Source organism: Papaver somniferum, chromosome 2 (assembly GCF_003573695.1).
Source record: "Papaver somniferum cultivar HN1 chromosome 2, ASM357369v1, whole genome shotgun sequence".
Lineage (NCBI taxonomy): Eukaryota > Viridiplantae > Streptophyta > Magnoliopsida > Ranunculales > Papaveraceae > Papaver > Papaver somniferum.
The window spans coordinates 20,815,436-20,837,487 of record NC_039359.1 but is presented as its reverse complement, the minus strand read 5'-3'; the positions used below and the strand labels follow the sequence as shown (position 1 = coordinate 20,837,487).

General features: G+C 36.9%; 4 protein-coding genes across 4 annotated transcripts; 3 read left to right on the top strand and 1 right to left on the bottom strand.

Annotated features, from left to right (window-relative positions):
- Nucleotides 1–2,803: 2,803 nt before the first annotated feature.
- LOC113347106 lies at nt 2,804–5,375 on the top strand. Its single transcript, XM_026590697.1, has 2 exons — nt 2,804–3,143; nt 4,457–5,375. Exons 1-2 carry the CDS (start codon nt 3,050–3,052, stop codon nt 5,143–5,145), a joined length of 783 nt encoding a protein of 260 aa, XP_026446482.1. The 5' UTR covers nt 2,804–3,049; the 3' UTR covers nt 5,146–5,375.
- Nucleotides 5,376–5,837: 462 nt separating this feature from the next.
- On the top strand, nt 5,838–9,317 carry LOC113347104 (cathepsin B-like protease 2). Its single transcript, XM_026590695.1, has 11 exons — nt 5,838–6,102; nt 6,713–6,748; nt 6,874–6,954; nt 7,065–7,230; nt 7,364–7,368; nt 7,456–7,530; nt 7,615–7,740; nt 7,935–8,153; nt 8,617–8,730; nt 8,831–8,866; nt 8,976–9,317. Exons 1-11 carry the CDS (start codon nt 6,040–6,042, stop codon nt 9,126–9,128), a joined length of 1,074 nt encoding a protein of 357 aa, XP_026446480.1. The 5' UTR covers nt 5,838–6,039; the 3' UTR covers nt 9,129–9,317.
- Nucleotides 9,318–9,542: 225 nt separating this feature from the next.
- On the top strand, nt 9,543–12,380 carry LOC113347105 (cathepsin B-like protease 2). Its single transcript, XM_026590696.1, has 11 exons — nt 9,543–9,704; nt 10,032–10,067; nt 10,185–10,265; nt 10,363–10,528; nt 10,651–10,655; nt 10,748–10,822; nt 10,916–11,041; nt 11,232–11,450; nt 11,695–11,808; nt 11,904–11,939; nt 12,041–12,380. The coding sequence occupies exons 1-11, from the start codon at nt 9,642–9,644 to the stop codon at nt 12,188–12,190; spliced, it is 1,071 nt and encodes a 356-aa protein (XP_026446481.1). The 5' UTR covers nt 9,543–9,641; the 3' UTR covers nt 12,191–12,380.
- A 272-nt stretch (nt 12,381–12,652) lies between these two features.
- Nucleotides 12,653–17,880, bottom strand: LOC113347103 (transmembrane protein 184A-like). The gene is made up of 7 exons (XM_026590694.1): nt 17,448–17,880; nt 17,187–17,342; nt 14,938–15,011; nt 14,338–14,487; nt 13,962–14,247; nt 13,501–13,737; nt 12,653–13,414 (listed from the first exon to the last, which is right to left on the bottom strand). Exons 2-7 carry the CDS (start codon nt 17,331–17,333, stop codon nt 13,034–13,036), a joined length of 1,275 nt encoding a protein of 424 aa, XP_026446479.1. The 5' UTR covers nt 17,334–17,342; nt 17,448–17,880; the 3' UTR covers nt 12,653–13,033.
- Between the last annotated feature and the right edge of the window lie 4,172 nt (nt 17,881–22,052).

The window sequence follows — 22,052 nt, the reverse complement described above, 5'->3', positions numbered from 1 at the left end:
AGAGACATCTTGACTTTCTCACAAAAGAGGGAAATACAATTATATTGAGAAGGTGTATTAAGATTTGACCGATGAAGTGAGTCAAGTTCAGAGATGAAACTGACTGATAGATAAGGTTTAAATACTTCTTGTATTATATCCAGTTTGTCTTTTGGGATACAGGAAAGAGAAGAAATATCCATACTGATAAGAAGATCAATATCAACCTCAACATGAAGATTATTCATCATAACTTGATTTAGCTTATCAAGAGATTCCTGCTCTTTGTGGAGGTATAACACAGCATCAAGAGATAAACTTTCAAGTTTCTTTTCAAGCCCTGAAAACACTTAAAGGGATTTTAGACCTGGTGGAGGTTTAGACATAATTTCTTTTATAAATTTTATTACATCAGTCATGGAAGAGAATTCTGGAATCCCTGGATATGGTGGTGCATTTATTGAGATATCATTATTGTCCATAGAATTAGATTGCTACAAGCACAGACTTATGAGGTCTGAAACGTGTTTGCCTGCTCTGATACCAAGTGAAAAAGCGGGGTTCTAACAACAACACCCAATATTTCGTTTAGGCAATCTGTATGGACTAACTCCAATATATTTCCAAGAGAATCAACTAGACTCAATCAAGGAAAATACATCCAAAAGTTATATCTTTGTTTCTCAATGTAATCAGCAAATCAAACAGATATAAATCTATAAGTAGACTACTACACACTTCTATCCTAATCCGAGACATAACTATAAGATGAAAAAATTGATATGAAAGTGTTCATATGGATAACTTCGGTTAACTATTGTTGAGCCAACTAAGTTTACATGTTTGGGTACGGTTACCTATATCTAAATGAAGGCACATTTCATTTGTGTGTAACAAGCTAAGACAATCTAACGGTTGGAAGATATTAGCTTGAATCTAATCAGGTTTCATCCAACGGTGAATATTGAATGCTTTGTTACCAAGATAACATTGATTGCAAACCCTGATTTGAAAACTATAAAAGGGACAACTCTAGCAACTGGGGAACCTAATCCCTACACCTCTTGTGTGATACTAGTTGTGACTAGACTCGATTCTCCTTTAACCTAGTTTTTTCCTAAAACCATTATAGATTAACGACTTAAAGACTTCATTGGGATTCTGAAGCCAGACCCAACTATTTTCTACATAGTTGCGTGTTCTGATCTTACTTTGTTATATCGTATTAAGTACTATCTTCTCTAAAATTTACTCGAGATTTATCTCCGATAGGTAAGATATATAAAGTAATCACAAAGCTCTTGGCCTCATTCTTTGTGATTCCACAATAACTTGTTCTACTACCATATAGTTAAGTTATTGTGAGGTGATTGATATTACTAGGATGTTCTTCGGGAATATAAGACTGGTGCATCAATTGATTCCTGTTCACCTTGATTTATCAAACGACGAAACAAAAACTTCGTAGGTATTTATGTGAGGGACAAATTTATCTATTAAATAGACTTTTATGTGTGAGACAAATTTGTTTATCAAGTATTCGACTTTGAGTCATAGCAACTCTTAGTTGTTGGTGAGATCAGCTAAGGGAATCAAGTGCGTAGAGTCCTGCTGGGATTCAGAGGCGTAAGGAACGCGACTTTACCTTAATCAGTGTGAGATTAGGGCTCAACTACATTCCAGTCTGAAGTTAACTTGTAGTAGGCTAGAGTCTGTAGCGGCTTAATACAGTATGGTGTTCAAATATGGACTAGGTCACGGGACTTTTCTGCATTTGTGGTTTCCTAGTTAACAAAACTTCCGGTGTATGTGTTATTTCTTTTCCGCATTATATTTGTTTATATAATTGAAATATCATAGGTTCTGCGTAGTTCGGTCAATTGATAAATCCAACCTTTGGTTGTTGATTGAAATTGATCGACACTTGATCACTGGTCTTTGGTACCGTGCAAGTTGTTTCTCATAATAATCAGGCTCGCGGATTTCTATCTGTTTGATTTGCTGATTACATTGAGAAACAAAGATATAACTCTTGGATATATTTTCCTTGATTGAGTCTGACTGTCTAGTTGATTCTCTTGAAAGTATATTGGAGTTAGTCCATACAGATTTTCTAAACGAAATATTGGGTATGGTTGTTGGGCCCTGCTTTTTCATTGGGGTTTTTGGTTGGTGAAGAATCGACCTTCTATAATAATTTTTAGGTTCGTCGAACCCGATTTAAGATTGTTGCACCGCTTTCAGGTTCGTCGAGGACGGTTCGGATTGTTATACCGCTTTTAGGATCATCGAATCATTTGCTCTCCCACGAAGGATATGTAGTTCAATGTTAAATTGGTAAGATAATTGCCATCTTATACTGAACCAGATGAAATCCATTTCTTTTCACAAACAAGACAAGATTTACAAAGTGAAAAAAAATACAGACCTAAAATCAGAAAATAGAAAGATTACTTTTGTAATTGATCTTCAAATTTCTTTGTTGAATTCTTAAATAGCAAGAATTATGAAAATAGGCGTTTGCTAAACGTTAATGATCAACCTTCCTCGTCTTTCACTAACATTAACATTAATTTAATTTAATTTTTAAAAGAAAATAAATAAATTATGTTTTAGACCTTACCTTAACCCTGGTATCGGAGATCTCATAACACCCTAAAAAGAGAGAAATTAATTGAGAATTTTTTTTTAAGGACCATCGATAATTAAAAAGAAATTCATTGGTAATTATTTTTATTTAATCAAGGTTTCAGAAAACTGAACTACTTCTATGTCTTGCCACTTCGCTAAAATGTGGGTTAAGTCAAGTTAGCAAGGGGACTTGACTTTCAGTTGAGGCCACCAATGCATTGAAATCGCTGGTCGCCCTTTATGGCAATGTCATCCTTCCTTCGCATCGAAGGATTTAGCGAATCAAAAAAAGTACTAATGAAAAGATACCTTATTGCGTTAATCTACTAATTGCGTAAGTTTTACGAATTGGGGGTTTTATTTTCCTGGAAAGCATTTTGCGGTTCGAGGATTTCAGATATAATTGGTTTCAGAGATTTGTCAATCAGAGTCAAAGAAGATGGGAGTGATCTCAAATAAGATTGAAAAGGATGTTTTAAAACCAGGAGATCACATCTATTCTTGGAGAAACGCTTACATCTATTCGCACCACGGTACCTGCAACTTATTGAAATGTTACAATTTTTTGTTTAGGTCAAATATGAATAAATCACATTGCTTAAATTCTTTCTTTCATTATAAATTATCATGAATCTAGGTTGTGATCATCATACATTTATAATTTTCATTACGCGAAGCATTCTTAAATGCTGAATTAATGCATGTGAGTTCAATTGAACATTGCAATTCGAAAAAAATTTGAACTCCCTTTAACATACTGAAGTCGAGGCTTATCGAAAATATTTGTAGTTAATAGTATGCCCTTTTTGTTCAATTAGTCTGGACATAGGTCTTGAGTTTCTTCAATTATAGTGTAGCTTTTGCTTCTAGATATTCTGACTTGTATCAAGTCTTAAAGAAATGGAAATGAATGAGTTGAAGGTAGAGTTCATATTGAATTATGTGATGAGCCACCTGGTTTTGAGAGGAATGGAGGCAGTTTGAAATAACTAAAAATGATGAGGTTGTAGTGATGATACTTAGCATAAAGCTCTTGCTTTTTCGTTGGGAATTAGGTTAATATTTGTGCTTCTAGGCCTTTTATTTAGTATCTAGTTGTCGGGATGGGGTTTGAAATTCATCATGTATAGTTCTGGTTGGAATCCTGCTATGGTGCAAGCTACTTGCTCGCATCCGTGCGTGGTGACCATTCTGATACCCTAATTTCTCGAGATGGTGAACCCCTTGGGGTGAATTCCATGATCCAAGGGTTAATGGCTCACCGCATCCCCATTAGCGAGCAAGAGGCGGTTAAATGGCTAGCACTCCGTCATTTTTCCTTCGGTTGCTTGCATACGACTTACTTATTTATTGCTTGTATGTCTTTGTTATATCAGTTTGAACATACTTCTTGGTTTTTTTCACCTACAATGGAGCTTTGCCTTAAGATATTGCCAGTTGTGTCAAGATTTTTGAAAAGGAGAATGGGTAAGTTGGAGGAGTTCGGCTCATGAGATTTTCTGATCCGCTTGGTTGAAGAGAAATGAAGACAATTTTTAATAAGAATGCTGACATTGCAGAACTGATCGTTGACGTAAAACGAAGGATTTGTCTTTGAATATCTAGTTGCTTGGTTCTAAATTTATCACTTTAGGCTGTAGCTCTGGTTGCTTGTTTTTGGCTTTCCTACTCTGCTATTTTTTTTTTTAGCTTTTCTTTGTCTGTTTGCTAGGCATTTTATACTTTCTTCTTGTGCCTCCTCGTGTACTTTGCCAAAGTAACAGATTTTTTTGTTTTGTATCATACAATCATAACACTTGTTACTTTGGTTCATTGCTAACGCAGTTATTGGTCAAATCCTTATCAGGTATATATGCAGGCGAAGGCGAGGTGATCCACTTCACTCGAGGAGCAGGCCATGAGATTGGTACTGGTACGGCCTTGGACCGTTTCATCTTCAGCTCTTCTTCTTCTTCAACTGGTGCTGATGGTACACATTGCCAGAGATGTGGTGATCAATCAACTCTGGATGGTGTGATATCTTCCTGTCTTGATTGCTTCCTTTCTGGTGGAGATCTCTACTTATTCGAATACAGTGTATCACCTGTTTTTTTTCTTGCCAAAGCCCGAGGAGGTACTTGCACCCTTGCCTCTTCTGATCCACCTAGTGATGTTTTATACCGCGCATCTTACCTCCTTGAAAAAGGGTTCGGTGGCTACAACATTTTCAAGAACAATTGTGAAGACTTTGCAATTTACTGTAAGACGGGATTGCTGGTGTTGACTACCCTAAGTGTGGGGCGAAGCGGCCAGGCCACATCATTCTTGGCTGCTGCTAGTGCAATCGTCTCTTCACCGCTTCGGTACCTTACCACCAGTTTTACAGGTCTATCATTCGTAGCTGGTGGAATGTACTGTGTTAGTAGATTTCTTTCTGATATTGGGGTGCGCCGTGATGTTGTCAAACTCCCTGTGGAGCGCCTTGTAGAGAGTTCAGACAGGATAGACGAAGGGGAGGAGACTGCAGTTGATAGATTGGTTGAAAGTAGAGGCTGAAGTGAACCAAGCTCTATCCTGTACAAAGTTCATTTATTTCAAGAAAATGGAATTATTCACTGCCATTTCTGTATGTTTTTTTTTATTTGTTTTTTTAGGTCTGGATTTGGGATTGAGATTGAGATTGAGATTGAACATTGTGTAACCTTCACTTGTGAGAAGTGTATTTATTTTCCTGTGAACATACAAACTTTATTATTTTTGAAACCAAATAGTTGCAGATTAAATTATAAATGTGTCAAAGAATCTGTTTAGCTGCGCTATCATGTAGCTAGGAAGATGATTAAAAAGTCATGCAACTCTTTCCAAGAGCTGCTTACTAGCACTCTTGTCATAGGAAACGCCTTAATCCCCCACATATCATGGAGCTCTTCCAACTTCCAAAAGAGAACAGCAGGATTTGTTTTCCACCGATCGTTCAAGTCCGATTCGGTCCAACTAATTCATCTCCCCGAAAAAAGTAGGAACACGTCAGGATCAGATGTCACTCTGGATTGGGTATTAAAAGTCAAGCCGAATAAGAGCTCCAACCAGAATAGCTTGTTATTTATTTCCAACAATACGTCGTCGTCACTGGTGACGGATGCTAAAATATCTTATCTTAACGGCAAGAAAGACGAATCGAGGGACAAGATTAGTTAAACTATTCGCTCAATCATTCATCTTCAGAAGTAGTTAAAGATAGACTTTCGGAATTTTATCCCAATCGCCCATCTCCATCCCCCACCCTGACAAGGAGAATCAATTCGAATCCTTTTCGTTATTTATTTAACCATTAAAAAAAATCTTATAAAAAGAAAAAAAAAAGAATCCTCAATCCTCATTCTTCTCTACCTCATCCCACCACTGCTCTTTTTCTGTATTTCGCCCTGATTTCTCACGTTTTTCTTGATCATGAATATGGTGCCTCTGGTAATCCTAATCCTGGGAACCATTTTCTTGGCTCCTAACCCACAGGTACGTGATTGTAATAATGGTTTGGTCTTGGATTGCTTTCTAAAGATCTAATCGATGTATATGTGATAAATTTTCGTTCCAGTCTTGCGTTATATCCATGAGTTTAACTACTGACTGGGGTTATTTGTTAGTTGGTTTATTTTTGAGCTGTGGTAGACTGGTAGTCCTACTGGTTACATGAGATCATGTGATTTTGATAGATTCGTGTGGCTAAATATCTAAAACTATTCACATATGAGACTCAGGCACGCACTAACTTGAACTTATGGGGTAGTACATGAATTTGTTTCGGTTGGTGAATGAGGAAATACGTTGATTATTTTGATTTTCGGATTGATTTGGCTATTCTGGAAAAGTTCATGACTGTGCCTCTCTTGGCTAGCATGATGTAATGACTACAAGCAACCCCAAATTTTGTTTCCCAGCTCGTCTATCTCTGATTTAGAGTGTAATTTGAGTACTGATTATTGAAAATGGGTTCATAAATCATCTTACACATAAATGGTGAACTTGTTTTTGTGTCTCTTACAGCTTGAGTACTATATTTTAATTTTTCAATTTTTTTTTAAATGAGAGTCATTTGATTTGAAGATGATTTGTATGATTGTAGGCGGATGCAATAAAATCAGGCCCGGAGATTCTTCAGGTACTTTTATATTTTGCAACTACAATGGCCAGCAGTTGTTAGTACTGGTAGTCATGTTTTTGACATCAAAATTGGAACCGGTTTAATACTGTATTCACATATACATACTTTATTTGCCTTTGCAGGACACCATTGTCCAACAGATAAATGCAAACCCTAATGCTGGATGGGAAGCTGGCTTGAATTCCCGCTTTTCAAATTACACAGTGAGTATCCTGCTTCACATGACCCGTCATTAATCTGTGTATGTGTGGCTTGTTATTACTATTTTCTTCTTTCCAGGATGGATATAACACATTGCACCCTTGACATGTAGGTTTCCCAATTCAAGTACCTATTGGGTGTAAAACCGAGAACAGCATCATCCCGCAATGATTTGCTGGACGTTCCTATTGTCAGTCACCCCAAAAACTTGGAGTTGCCTAAGGAATTTGATGCCAGAACAGCTTGGCCTCAATGTACCACCATCGGCAAAATTCTTGGTCAGCTACAATAGCCCTTGCTATAATGTGATTTTTTATTTATTTATTCCATTAGATTAATGGCTGACCTTTTATCACTTTCATGTGTGAATCTCTGCCTTCTGTCATCCCGCCTTCCATTTTCAAATAAAAGATCAGGTAACTATTTTCTTACTCCTCATTAGAATATCAATTAATTACCACATATTTTAAGAGGTAGCTCAATGGATTAAGCTTATATTGCAGGGGCATTGTGGTTCTTGTTGGGCTGTTGCTGCAGCGGAAGCACTGTCTGATCGTTTCTGCGTCAATCTTGGCATGGTAACTTTTACATCTTAATAGATGGTATGGTTGGGTTCTCCTTATAGTCCTTCTTTATTGACATACCTCCCCATTATGTTGCAGAACATTGCCTTGTCTGCTAATGACCTCTTGGCATGTTGTGGCTTTATGTGCGGAGATGGTTGTGACGGTGGTTATCCTATTTCTGCGTGGCGATATTTTGTACAAAATGGCATTGTTACTGAAGCGGTACAAACTTTTCACTTCTTTTTTAAGCACCTAGCTTTTCTGTAACTTTGTATTCTTTTCTGCAGTTCCACGTGATATAATTTTCACTGTTCCCTAAAATCTCTAGTGATTCTTATTGATGTTATATCAAGTCAGATTCTAAGGATATAATAGGTGATGATGCCTCACTTTATTAGCATGTTTTCATATGGCAGTGTGATCCTTACTTTGATGCCATTGGATGTTCTCACCCTGGTTGTGAACCTGGATTTCCCACTCCTAAGTGTGTGAAACAATGCAAAGATAAAAACCAGATCTGGAAGCAGTCAAAGCACTTCAGTGTCAATGCATACCAGGTCGGTTCCGACCCCATAGATATCATGGCAGAGGTCTACAAGAATGGTCCTGTCGAGGTGGCTTTCACTGTTTATGAGGTAATAAAAGAAAATCTCTGATGAGCTGTATAGGATCCTGGTTCTTCATTATGAATATCTAATTCTTGCTCTTTCTACTTCGCCTAAATAAAGTGGAAATCCTAAAACCAATAGACTTTTGCCAAGACTTTATTTTTGTGCTGAAAGTAACCAAATAAATTTGAGATGTCGAGATGGAGATAACTGTAAAACAGACATCAAGGACTCAAGATTGTCAAATTCACTGTGTGAACTAACCTCCTACCATGTATAAGTTGTTCCCGTTTGTAAATGATTTATTAATACTGGGATATATGGGATATGTACAAGCATCTCTGCGATGTTTCTCTCTTCTTTATTAGATATCTACAAGTTTCATATTGACTTTGGTCTGCTGAGGATACTGTTGAGGTATCATCTCCACTATGCTGTTATCATTTTAATCTTCCCTCTGATTTTTACTGTTTCTTCAACCATTTGACAGGATTTTGCTCATTACAAATCGGGCGTTTACAAACACATCACAGGGGATGTGATGGGAGGACACGCTGTAAAGTTGATTGGTTGGGGAACTACTGAAGATGGAGAGGATTATTGGGTTTGTTGCTCGACTTTTACCAAATTCTCTCTTATTTTCTAAAACCTATTTTTCGAGTACATTGATTGATTTATGTGTATTGTATGCATCTTTTTTGCAGCTTTTGGCCAACCAGTGGAATAGAAGCTGGGGAGATGTATGTTTTCTTCTACTGATAAATCATTTACATGAAATCTGAACTCAGACCAACTCTTTATGTTATGGTTCAGTTATTGTGCTTCTCTAACCTGGATATCTTTTGACAGGACGGTTACTTCAAAATCAGGAGAGGTACAAATGAATGTGGAATTGAAGAGGATGTGGTTGCTGGTATGCCTTCTACCAAGAACATTTTAATCCAGAAGTACGCTGCCACTGCTGATGATTTTTCTGACGTTCCAACTGATGCCTCCGTCTGATTGTAATGAACTTCTATTTATGTATGTATTAATTGTACTAAAAAAAAATAGTAATTTATGCTGGAGCACGAGTTCATTGGAAACCATTGTCTTGCACTCCTGCTCGTGCTGTTGTATATTCTGGTCCATGATTTCGTGGCCTATATCTATGAAGATTAGTAATTTAAATTTTAAAATTTGGCTTCTTGATGGAAAATGCGTTCATAATAATTAATAACCCTCGGACGAAATCTCAAAAATCCCTCAATCTCGATTTTCAACAGTTAGAAGTGGGTAATATGCGTCCTGAGAGAAAAATAAAATAAAATAAAATAAATTCAATATTAAGCAAAACAAACCACAAGAATTCTCATTGAACATAAGGTAAACGATAGAGTCCACAGTTAGAATCCTTTTTTATTACTTATTTAAATCATTAAAAAATCTTATAAAAGCTAAAAAAGAGTCCTCATTCTTCTCTATCTCATTCCATTATTGTTCTCTTTCTGTATATCTCCCTTCTTTTTCTTGATTATGAATATGGTGCCTCTGGTAATCCTAATCTTGGGAGCCATTTTCTTGGCTCCTAATTTCCAGGTAATACTTATATATATTGTTATAGTGGTTTGGTGGATTGTTTTCTTTTTAAGATCTGATCTATCTATCATCATTCCAGTCTTGAGTTGACTTATATATCAATGAGTTCAACTACTGGGGTTATTTGTTAGTTGGTTTTTAGCTGTTTAGCATCAGTTACATGAGATTCATGTGATTTTGATAGATTCCGTATTGCTAGTATCTACAACTATTCACGTATGAGACTCAGCAAGTAGTAACTTGAACTTATAGGGAGGTTAGAGGTACATGAATTTGTTGAAAACAAATGGAAGTCATTTGATTTGAAGATGACTTGTATAATTTCAGGTGGATGCAATAAAATCTGGCCTGGGGATTCTCCAGGTACTTCCTTTATATTTTGTGATTACCATGGCAAGCAATGGATGGTACTTGATAGTTGTCTTTTTCACATCAAAATTGGTATCGGTTTAATTGCGCATACTATATTTTCCTTTGCAGGACACAATTGTCCAACAGATCAATTCAAATCCTAATGCTGGATGGGAAGCTGGCTTGAATTCCCGCTTTTCCAATTACACAGTGAGTCTCCTCCTTCACATGACCTATATGTGTGGCTTGTTATTACTATCTTCTTCATCCTGGGATAGGTATAACACAATGCACCTTTGACATGTAGGTTTCACAATTCAAGTACCTATTGGGTGTGAAACCAATAACAGCAGCCTCCCACAATGATTTTCTGGATATTCCTATTGTTAGTCATCCCAAAAACTTGAAGTTGCCTAAGGAATTTGATGCCAGAACAGCTTGGCCCCAGTGTAACACCATCGGCAAAATTCTTGGTCGGTTACAACTGCCAATGTGAAATTTTCTGATTTGTTATTTTAGATTAATGGCTGACCGGTTATCACTTTTGTGTGAACCTCTGCTCTCTGTGATTCCGCCTTCAATTTTCAAATAAAAGATCAGGTAACCTGTTTTTTTTACTCCTAAATAGTTTATCTCTTGATTACTACATATTTTAAGAGTTAGCTCAATGAATTAAGCTTTTTTTGGTGCAGGGGCATTGTGGTTCTTGTTGGGCTGTTGCTGCTGCAGAAGCACTGTCTGATCGTTTCTGCGTCAATCTTGGCATGGTAAAGTTTACATCTCAATAGAGAGTATGGTTGGGTTCTCCTTTGAGTCTTTCTTTGTTGACATATCTCCCCGTCATGCAACTTATGTGGCAGAACATTACCTTATCTGCTAATGACCTCTTGGCATGTTGTGGCTTTATGTGCGGAAATGGTTGTGGAGGTGGTGTTCCTATTTTTGCATGGCGATATTTTGTACACCATGGCATTGTTACTGAAGAGGTACAGACTTTTCACTTTTTATTTAAACACTTAGCTTTGTAACTTTGCTTTCTGTTCTATAGTTCCATGTGACACAATTTTTCTCTTCTCCCTAAAATCTCTAGTGGTTCGTATTCGTATTGATGTTACATCAAGTCAGATTTTGTGGATATAAAATGCCTCACTTTATTAGGATGTGTTCATCTGACAGTGTGATCCTTACTTCGATGCCATTGGATGTTCTCACCCTGGTTGTGAACCTGGATTTCCCACTCCTAAGTGCGTGAAACATTGCAAAGATAAAAACCAGATCTGGAAGCAGTCAAAGCACTTCGGTGTCAATGCATATCATGTCAAATCCAACCCCACTGATATCATGGCAGAGGTCTACAAAAATGGTCCTGTCGAGGTGGCTTTCACTGTTTATGAGGTAACATAAGAAAATCTCTCTCTCTCTCTCTCTCTCTCTCTCTGATGAGCTCTATAGGATCCTCCTGTTCTTCATTATAAACATTTATTTTTCGCTCTTTTACATTCCCTTTAAGCCAATTTGTAAGTACATGTTTCATTTATTTCTCATATTGACTTCAGTTTGCTGTTGAGTTTTCATCTCATTATGCTGTTACCAGTTTAATCTTTCCTCCAACTTCACTGTTTCTTCAACCATTTGACAGGATTTTGCTCATTACAAATCGGGTGTTTACAAGCACATCACAGGGGATGTAATGGGAGGTCATGCTGTAAAGTTGATTGGCTGGGGAACTACTGAAGACGGAGAGGATTATTGGGTCTGCTACTGACTTGTAGCAAATTCTTTCTTATTTTCTAGAACCTATTTTGGAGTACATCAATTTATGTGTATTGTATGTATCCTTTTCTGCAGCTTTTGGCCAACCAGTGGAATAGAAGCTGGGGAGATGTATGTTCTTTTCTAATAATCTTTTACATGAAATCTGAACTCAACCTAACTCTATCTCTTGTTTCAGTTAGTGTTTCTCTAACCTGGATATTTTTTGACAGGACGGTTACTTCAAAATCAGGAGAGGTACAAATGAATGTGGAATTGAAAGGGGTGTGTTTGCTGGTATGCCTTCTACCAAGAACATTTTAATCCGGAAATATGCTGCTGATGATGATGATTCTTACGTTCCAAATGATGCTTCCATCTGATCTGTATATAATTAGTCATATTCCACACTCAGCATCATGCTTTAACTTCGGCACAGATTTGGGTACTAATCGACTTCTATTTATGCATGTATTACCCATTGTCTTGTATTTCCCGCCGGTGCTGTTGTATATTCTGGTCCACGACTTTGTGCGCTATATATATATCTATGAAGATTAGTATGTTTAAATGCGTTCATAATACATAAAATAAAATCTCAAGAGATATGGAAAGTGCAGAACTCAGTTTCAGAAGCTAACTGGAAGAAATCTCAAAAATCCTTTAATTTCGATTTTCAATGAAAACGAACTTAACAGCTCAGAAAAAAAGAGAAGAAAGAGCGTGAAACTGAACCTTGCGGGCATCGCAAAGGCCACACTCCTTATAACCTAAAAGTAACTGCCTAGACATATAAATTCAACAATTTGCTTAGAGGAAGGAGAGCAAGGAATTCTAAATTACCATATTTCTCAAGTAGGCATAGCAAACCATAAGAATTCCCATTGAACAAAAGCTAAATCGTATTAATGAATCACCCTAGATATGATTAACATGTGCAATTGCATATACTCTAGTCCTGTAGAACAATGTAAATCCCAGAATCCTGTGCCAATAAAGGAACCCAGAGAGAATACGACACACAATGCCTACATGTACAAGCCTGAAGCCAACTACACTTCCATTCAGTGACTGAACTGTTCTATTTTCCATTTCTTTAATAACTCCATCTTACAACGATTAACATGCGACTGCAAAGGCAAAGCGAGACTTAACATCAGCACGCAAAAATAGTGAACCAAGTGGCCCTGAACCCGTAAGGGTACTCAGTTTGTTCCTCTTATTAATCATCTAGCAGCATCACTGCTGTTTGCTGCAGCAACCTTGGTTGGGTAATCAGATAAGTCCATGTCGATAAGTGACATATCATAAGCCTGGGCAGAAGAAATTGTGGTATCCATTAAGAGGGATGATTTCATTGCCTCGTGACCTGTAGATGAATCCTGACCCGTAGTACCAATGGGATTCTGGGGACTGCTGGTTTCAGACGAGGACATGCTGGAGGATAGCTGTATGTCATCAATCTTGTTCCCGAACATGTGTTTGTTTCTTCTGACAGCATCCATCTCCTGGCCAGTGGGCACAAAGGTCCGTGATCGATATTTCGTTGCACCCTCATCACCCTCGCTGTGGTTGTATAGTACATAGTCGTGATAAGTAGGGGCGAACTGCAACATATGCATAATCATCATCACCGAATTATAAAGGCAAATGGAAATATAATTTCGTCTCTTAGGATGGGATTAACCAAAACCTGGTGAACTGTGTCGTGATATAAGTCGTTGAATTTCAAGGCATGCGCAAGGCTTCCGGTGAAACCTTTACTGGCACCACTGACATTTGCCCCTGCATACTCTTTATATGGAAATGCATAGAAATGGCCTACAGCTGCAATAAGCATCTCAACACATATTATTAAATTTTGGAATTCAGCAGCCATCTCTGCATTCTTTATTAGTCCAGACTTTGCAGCAAGAAACACCAAAACACCCTGAAAACCACAAAAGAAAACATTGTACTCTTCAGACAGAGTGCTACCATTGCTTCTCCTTTGGAAAACAAGAATAATCACCAGCATGGCTTAAAAATTCTCTTATTGGTGCACTCGCCTATACAATTACAGACATTAAATGGGAATATAATGTATCTTTAAAAGATTTAAAAGGAAAGCTCATTCAAACAATTTAAGACAAGAATATGATTTAGAGTTTATACCTGCCAATATGTAAGAAAAACAACTGATTTAATCATAACGAACTTGGGGACAGGATTGAACGGTCGAAGCAGATCTCTACATGCTACATAGAACAAGAGCAAAGCAAAGAGCGCCGTTGAATATGATATAGTGTAGATGATGGTGACGTACAGATATGCTTGTTTGGCACTAAAATTTCCATCTTCATATTTTCCTTTGGCGTAGAGTATGAATGTAACTGCAACTAAGATTGGTTTTAGGATAACAAACTGCAAACAGCCTTGCTTGCACCTCCGAATGAAACGACTGCATAAGTTTCAAAGACTCAAAAAATCAATGACATGGTAAAGAAACATACCTACCAAATCTTACCTGTATAAGCAGGATCATACTCACCCATCCAAAGGTATAGGAGGAAAGCAACATGTCATCAGACAAAATGAAGGTTTCAGAACGCGACCACTTAAACTCAACACAACAGCACCAGGGCCACCAACCCAAGCCAAGCACAATGACAAGAAATTATAGATGACCCATGCCTCATACCTGGAAAAGACACGACATCAGTTACAGTGTATTCCCAGAAAAACTGCAAATCTCATGAAGCTCACAATACATATGACGTAATAATTTTCTAAGGATAACAAATGTCAATGGAAGGGGATAAATACATTTAACACGAAAACTGTGAGCTTACATTTATTAACAGATAAGCAGTGGTATCACAAGAGGCCTATCATGATAATAGACAGGTAATACTGAACAAACACACTTGTGGACACTCTAACCACTAGGTAGAAAAAAATATACATGTTTCTAGGTTCTCTGTGAAGCAGAAATTGTTTAACTTAAGGTATAGTTTTAGATTTTCTAAGGGAGACATACAGAGAGGAAATGAACAACAACAACAATAGGAAAGGAATCATTTGAATATGAGTAGTTTTATCATGTGCAAAGTAGCAAAAGGATGTCAACATTACAAAATAATTTACGTACACTTCTCTAATAGAATTGAAATAGATTGAGCTCCCATTTAACACTAGAGAAAGAAAGGACATTAGAGCATGTACCTGCAAAGAGGAAAATAAAGAAACATAAGAAACAAGTTAAGAAAACATACTTGTGGTTGCTTTTACCATTTCATATGATATAACACCCTATCTGGCAAAGACATTATAATAACCAATTCTAATCAACAAAGGATCTCAATGTGACAAAGTTTATTGCCAATTTGATATCAGCACTGTTAAGACTTGAGGCAGTCAGTTCATCCATACAAGTAGTTCCCATGACAGTTAGGCTACACTGCAAGGGGCTCTGCCATTTCTAGAACTCCAACCATCCAACCTATTTATTGCAACTAATAATAAAATGAGCGATTTGAACACACTCTGTCGTTTCCATTGTTAGATGGTGGAGTCATGAGATTTGGATTGTTTTTCATGAGGATGTTACATGACAAGAGCATCATCCTCATCATAAACTAATATCCTCAAGCAGGACCCACATGTCATTTTAAGGCTTTCACTTTATTGTGAACTATTTAGGAATTAGTAGCCAGAAGTGGAAGCGAGGTCGATAAACGGAATCGAGAATCGAAAAATCTCTCAATAGTTAGAATCGCGCGATGTGAGCGTTCTCAGTTTAATTAGAAGTACTTTGACTACTCATGTACCAAGTTTAACCAGTTTAGTAAGAAAGAAAGAGAGAATATTGATTGGATCTTCATAAAAAGAGAAAATAGACACAGTGGGACTAATTGGTAAAGAGAGTGTTCCCTACTTAATCTCAACCATCATTGTCATACGACGGCTGAGATTGGATAGTAAAACCTGCGAAACCTGTTTTTTCTTCTTCTCTCCCGTTCTTTCTAAACAAAGCTTCTTCTGATCTCTGTATAGGGGAAAATTGTTTTTAAACTGCTGTAGAACTAAACCACTCCAATTAACAGATAAACTGAAAAGGCTAAAGGGTTCACTAATCTCAAAAGCTAAAACGTACATATACAGATTTTGCGGTGAAAAAGATGATACCTCCACTGTTTATCATTTAAACATTAAGTTATCAATAGTAAACTAAAACTTTGAATTTCAATGCAAAGTAGCAACAAGTTTTGAACTTTTACTGCTAGAGAAGGGATCAACATAAAATCAAACACCAGGAATGTGGGGCCAAAAAACTAGAGTAACAAATTTTATAATCATGCTTGACTTGTCAATCCTCAGGAACCACATGTGCTTCTAACAGAATAAATGTCATTACTATGTATCACTCTGAAAAATATATACAGCATTCTGAGAGGACTTATCCCAAGGCAAGCCGGTGGAGTTAGAAGCCAAAACCTTTGTGCCACTTGCAAACTAAACCTCGAACACAAATAATACTGTTAACAATTGTTACAGTATATTACCCATAATGTTACAGTATAAGAATATATTACTCAGTTGAAGCAAGTAACCGTATTAAAGTCCTGTATTTGTGCGTAAAAATAACACCCTGAACTTATCTCCCAACATTATGATAAAAAAAATTCAGCTATATTTACAAGAATTTGATTGCTTCTAATTGCACTCAGGTTTATTTTTCTAAACCTTCAATATGGCCACATGGAATTCTGTGATGGTTTTCTTACCATGTTGGCATGTTACTTAGCATACCTCTAATCTTTTGCCAGTAATGAGGCGTCACATAAGCCTTTTGAGCATTTCATTTCAAAAATACCATCTCCGAAATTCCCACCATGCATCATTCATCTGGTTTAATTCCAAATATCACATTCCTTGCACCTTCCACCAAAAACACGTTGTACCATGGCAGAAAAAAGTTCCTTACTAGGTAGATCAACATTGATCAATAAATTTTGGTATTGTGTTTCATACTTGCACGCAACTACCTATAACTTTACTCGGTTACTTATTGACATCCACTGAATTAGGGTATTTGAAATAGAAAGGTTTAACTAAAGCAAAGGGAGTACAGTTTGCTTGCTGCATCGAATCCCTAAGCTAGCTCTAGAGGAACTGTTGGTTTTTAATGGGATATTGCCATATCCTATCAATTGTCAAAGAGTAGTGTCATATCAACTAGATACTCTCTACGAAAAAGATAAGCACAGTGAAACTGATAACAAAACATACTCAAAAATCAATAGCTGTTGTACCTAGTTCTAGTCTTAGAAAATAGTGTATGACCTTGTAAAACACACTATACATAAAGGAAATAGATAAAGTTAGGCATAAACTTACAGGAACCATAAAGATGATGCGAACTATGTAACGCTGATAAGTAGGTTCGGTGTAATTCAAGAGATGTCTATATATGTGAAACATTGCCAGAGCAATGGCTCCAACCATACAAGGGAACGCTAGCAGAATGAAAAGAAATGGCGCCATTTTCTCTTCCTGCAATAAAATAACACAATTACTGATAATAAGAAAAATCAAAATTCAAACTAAATCAGTCGCATAAATATGGAGAAAGAGAGAGAGAGAGAGAGAGAGTATTACCCCTTAAACCAAGAATGAATTCTACTAACAATCTAGTTCTTCCAATTATGTGATCAACCACCACTACCCATTGAAGAAAACCCTAACACAAAAACAGACCTTCAAGGTCCAAACTCCAAAGCCCTAATTTGCCCTCTTTCTTGTTGCAAAATCCCCTCAAAGGAGACTAGAAAGATGTCAAAACCCTAGACATAGAACAGAGAATGATATCAGGCTTTATCTATCACTGATTGGTAAGGAAATTGTGGGTATGAAACTGAAATTTACGAGAAGAGGCGTATTCTGGAGAGAAATTAAAAACCCTAGAACCTGGATTGAACAGATCCAGCGTTACGGAAGAATGAAGAAGAAGAAGAAGAAAGGATAATTTAGTTCATAAAGTTATAATTTATTGAAGGGAGCAAAAATGGAAGAGTTTGGCTGGCGGCTCCGATTCTCGCTGTATAATTAAGGAATTTCCATATCTTTTACTCCCTCAGTTCTTTTTTAATAGACCAGTTTTGTTTTTAGCGAAATTTAAGGAAATTAAGAGAACTAATCATTGAAAGTGGTCCTCATGACACTTTTCAATAAAAGAAGTGAAGTGAAATGGTCCCCATGACACTTGTTAGCAAAAGAAGTAAAGTGAAGTGGTCCACATGACACTTGTCATCAAAAGAAGTTAAGAGAAAAGTGGTCCCAAAAAATTAAAATAACATTTGACTTTCCCAATTAGGAAACTGGCCTATTTTTTTGAAACTTTTATTTATAGAAACTGGCCTATTAAAAAAGAACGGAGGGAGTAATATTTTTATATACAAAACTAGTCATAAAACACCAAAGTGACCAAATTAGTGATGCAAAAACTCCAGCCAGCCATAGGTTGAGAGTTATAAGAACTCCATTTTCCCCAAAAATGATACAAAAACTCCAAATCCAAAATAGTAATCTAAATTAGATCTTTTCCTATTTCAGAAATATCAGGCTTACCTTTTTTTATGCTTTTCTTTGTACGAGATATTAATTCGCCAATCTCTCTTAAACTCTCAAACCACCACTGAAACCAGTATCGCGTCTATATCTTTCATTAACACCATCGCCGCCTCCTTCACCAGCACCAACACCTCAACCTCCTATTCTTGCACCACCACTAAACCCACTGCAATATCCTGATCCTCCACCAAAATCACCTCCACAACTCCTCTTCCTACCATTACACCTCAATCAAACCCATTTCCATGTCCTTATCTACAAGCAAATTCGAAATACATATCTCGATTCAACGAAGATTGGGTATTAATTTTTTGAGTTAAATCGATTTGTATCAATGATGATGACGGTGGTGGTACTCCAAATCATATAATTTTACCGAACCTCCTACTCCTCCTCTTCCGATCCAACCTTCAATTTCTGACCATCTCTGAGAATCACTAAACAAAAAGTTGAATCACAATGATGATATATCATTATCGTCATCATCTATTGTTTGATTTGAAGAAATTTCACCTCAACCTCAACTATTACAAGAGGTGCGTATTTCATTTTAGGGTTTTTTTGTATCTAATTTCCAATCAGAATCTGATTTCTAAAGAATTTGGTTTTAATTTTATGAATATCAGCTTTCAAAAGATTAACATCGGTATGAATACCTGATGGTGCTGGAATTCAGTCTTTTGTATGGAAGGTAATCAGTTTTCTTTTGATTTTTTAGGTTAAAAATTGAATGAATTTTGAGTTGGGTTTTTACAACAATTAAGGTAAATAAAAATGAATTTTATCTATTTATACGAGAAGAAATGTTTTGTTGTAAATGTGGTTGGATATGTGTTGAGATCATATGAAACAACAACTGCATCACTAGTGTGGTCTGATGAGGTTTACAAGCGAAGTGAAGATTTAGTCATGTAGGGGTAGACTTTATAGTCATATGGAGATGTATTTTGCCTATTTGACTGTTCTGAATGGGATTTCTGTATCTAACTCTTCTGCTGTTTAGATTTATGATGTAGTTAAATTCTGTTTTGTTTATATTTGCTCCAAACTTATACAACGGTATATAGAATGTGGAACAGACTTCCACCTAATGTTGCTAGCAACTAGTAACCATAGGTAGGGAGAACATGGATGCACTAATCCACTGGATACGTGTTATTTTTGAGGTGGATGGTATTGTAAAATGGTGAATAGGATGTGGGACGGGCTGGAGCCTAGTAACTATGAGTGTTTTCTAGCAGGTTCAAATGTGTAAAAACTTTTTATTCTCATCGTGGAAATCCAAAGTTGGTTTTTGCGCAGTTTTTTTCTTCCTGATTAGTGTTTGTTTTTGGTGTAACATATGCTTAGTTGCAGTCCTCAACGTGTGTCTGCTTGTTAGTTATGTGTTTACCAAGTTGAGTGATTCATTAATAGATACTTGTGAAATGATTTGTTTGTTTCAATAGTTGAGACCTCTGTGTGTGTCCATGAATTACAATATTTGTGCGAGTTTCAAGTTATTTTTTTTATAAACCAACACAGGTTATTGGTATTGGTGTGGTCAAACAGAATGAATCATGGTTTGCAATTTTTCTTGCAGTTGAATTCTGACGAAACCAATTACGGTTTCATCTTATTTATGATGAAACCGAAAATTGGTTCCATCGTATTTATGATGAAACCATAATTGGTTCCATCTAATCTTATCCTTACTTAAATTGAATTTTGTTTATGAGTTTGAATTGTTGTTGTGCTTGATAATGGATTAGATGTATGCTAGGATTTGTTACATGAAATTGAAGAAAAGGCCCGAAACTGGTTAGTTTTTGTATGTGCATATAGGCTCAGGAGTGGGATACTTGCTCTGTTGGATGTCATTTTGGACATAAAAGTGGAGATGATAAGACGCCGGATGCTTCGTTTGGTCAACCTAGTAATGGAGTGCCTGGGATTCTTCGGATAATGGAGTCATCGCATTATTATTCAGAGAATAACGTTGCTCCGGCACGAGAGTGGGTAAGCACAATCCAAAATGTCTTTTTAGAAATAAGATTGATGCACTAGCTAGTCTTGTTAGTTTGATAGTTCAGACTTTAGACGATGAATTTGCAAGATTGTGGATATGTGTGAGGCGCTGAATTAGAAGTAATCCCCTTTGTGACTTGATAACCGTTCTAGTAAGCATTAAATGAACACTGCTAATTGAAAATATCTATTTAACGTTCACAGGCATCCCTACAAGTCTGAATTTTAGGCTACAAAAGTTAACCTTAGCACATCAGAATGAAACTACTGGCGAGTAACCATCTTTGACATCAGCTATGTCTTATTGTTGTTACCACTCCAGAACTATCAAGAGTTGCTAAAGACTAACATTTTCTATAATTTCTTTTATATTAGGAAAGGGTTTAAAGTTGTAATGACAACTAGTCTCTCATCAGATGTTCCTGTTGGTTATTTTTCGTGGGTTGGGTATGACATTATGGCACCCTTACAACCACAGACAGAAAAGGCCCTTGCGGCTTCCTTCATTTCCGACTGTGGTGCCCGAAACTTCCTTTTGCAGGCCCTTGAGATGCTTGAAAAGTCAAATATTCCAATAGATTCCTATGGTGGTTGCCATCGGAACCTTAATGGAGGTAGAAATCATACATATTACTCTGTATATCGTATCCCATTTTGGTGCCTTATTTTGAAACTTTTGTCCAGCTCCTAGATGGGGTTTATAAAATCATGCTAGAATTATATGCTTAGTGTTGTCTGGTTGTCTTGTGAAGAGATTTTTAATTCTATTAGAGACATAGACCACAAAAGTTTAATTTAGCAACTTCGTAAGTGCATGCTACAGTTACAACATTTATATTATTATTCGACAGCCTAGCATGTATCTTCTGTTGCCTGCTGTTGCTAATAGATAATAGTTTGTTGAGGTTCTTGACGACTAAAATAGGATACTTGTTTTTAGCAATAAACTTTGCACCTGCAATGTCAAATCTCTTGATATATAGTGGTCATGTTTGCTTAACTATTCACCAATCACGTCAAGCTTTCTAGATGTTCATATGGGTATCTTTTGTTATTCATATTGTACAATTAAATAATAAACTTTCTTGGACATATAAGTTAGTAGACAAGGAAACTTTTTTCAGGTGATCAACTTGATTTTCGATTGGTGATCAACTTGATTTTGGATTGTCTATTGAGAATTTACTTTTTGTTCATTCTTGAGTATTTAAGTTGTATCACTGGTTGCTGACATTAGTTCACTTTTTTGCAGGCTGACACTCGATTCGCACCAATTATGGTTTCATCTTATTTATGATGAAACTAAAACCGGTTTCATCTTATTTATGATGAAACCAAAACTGGTTTATGATGAAACCAAAACTGGTTTCATCGTATTTATGATGAAACCAAATTTGGTTCCATCTAATTTTTGGTCGGTGGTGGTGGGCGGTCGTGGTGCTGGTGGCGGTGGTGCTGGTTTTGGGCGGTGGTCGGCGGTGGCTGATAGTGGTGGTGCAATGGCGCAGTGGCGGTGGTGGTGGTGGCGACGCGGTGGTGGTCGGCGGTGGTGTGGGCGGTGGTGGCACGATGATAGTCGTCGCCGACGGTGGTCAGCGGCGGCGGTGGTGGATGGTGGATGGTGGC

Coding starts and splice junctions, on each gene's coding strand:
- LOC113347106 (XM_026590697.1), top strand. CDS start 3,050: ATGGGAGTGATCTCAAATAAGATTGAAAAGGATGTTTTAAAACCAGGA. Junction 3,144..4,456: donor TTACATCTATTCGCACCACG/GTACCTGCAACT, acceptor AATCCTTATCAG/GTATATATGCAGGCGAAGGC.
- LOC113347104 (XM_026590695.1), top strand. CDS start 6,040: ATGAATATGGTGCCTCTGGTAATCCTAATCCTGGGAACCATTTTCTTG. Junction 6,749..6,873: donor CAGGCCCGGAGATTCTTCAG/GTACTTTTATAT, acceptor TTGCCTTTGCAG/GACACCATTGTCCAACAGAT. Junction 7,531..7,614: donor TCTGCGTCAATCTTGGCATG/GTAACTTTTACA, acceptor ATTATGTTGCAG/AACATTGCCTTGTCTGCTAA.
- LOC113347105 (XM_026590696.1), top strand. CDS start 9,642: ATGAATATGGTGCCTCTGGTAATCCTAATCTTGGGAGCCATTTTCTTG. Junction 9,705..10,031: donor TCTTGGCTCCTAATTTCCAG/GTAATACTTATA, acceptor GTATAATTTCAG/GTGGATGCAATAAAATCTGG. Junction 10,068..10,184: donor CTGGCCTGGGGATTCTCCAG/GTACTTCCTTTA, acceptor TTTCCTTTGCAG/GACACAATTGTCCAACAGAT.
- LOC113347103 (XM_026590694.1), bottom strand. CDS start 17,333: ATGGCGCCATTTCTTTTCATTCTGCTAGCGTTCCCTTGTATGGTTGGA. Junction 15,012..17,186: donor GCATCATCTTTATGGTTCCT/GTAAGTTTATGC, acceptor TCCTCTTTGCAG/GTACATGCTCTAATGTCCTT. Junction 14,248..14,337: donor CCTCCTATACCTTTGGATGG/GTGAGTATGATC, acceptor AAACTTATGCAG/TCGTTTCATTCGGAGGTGCA.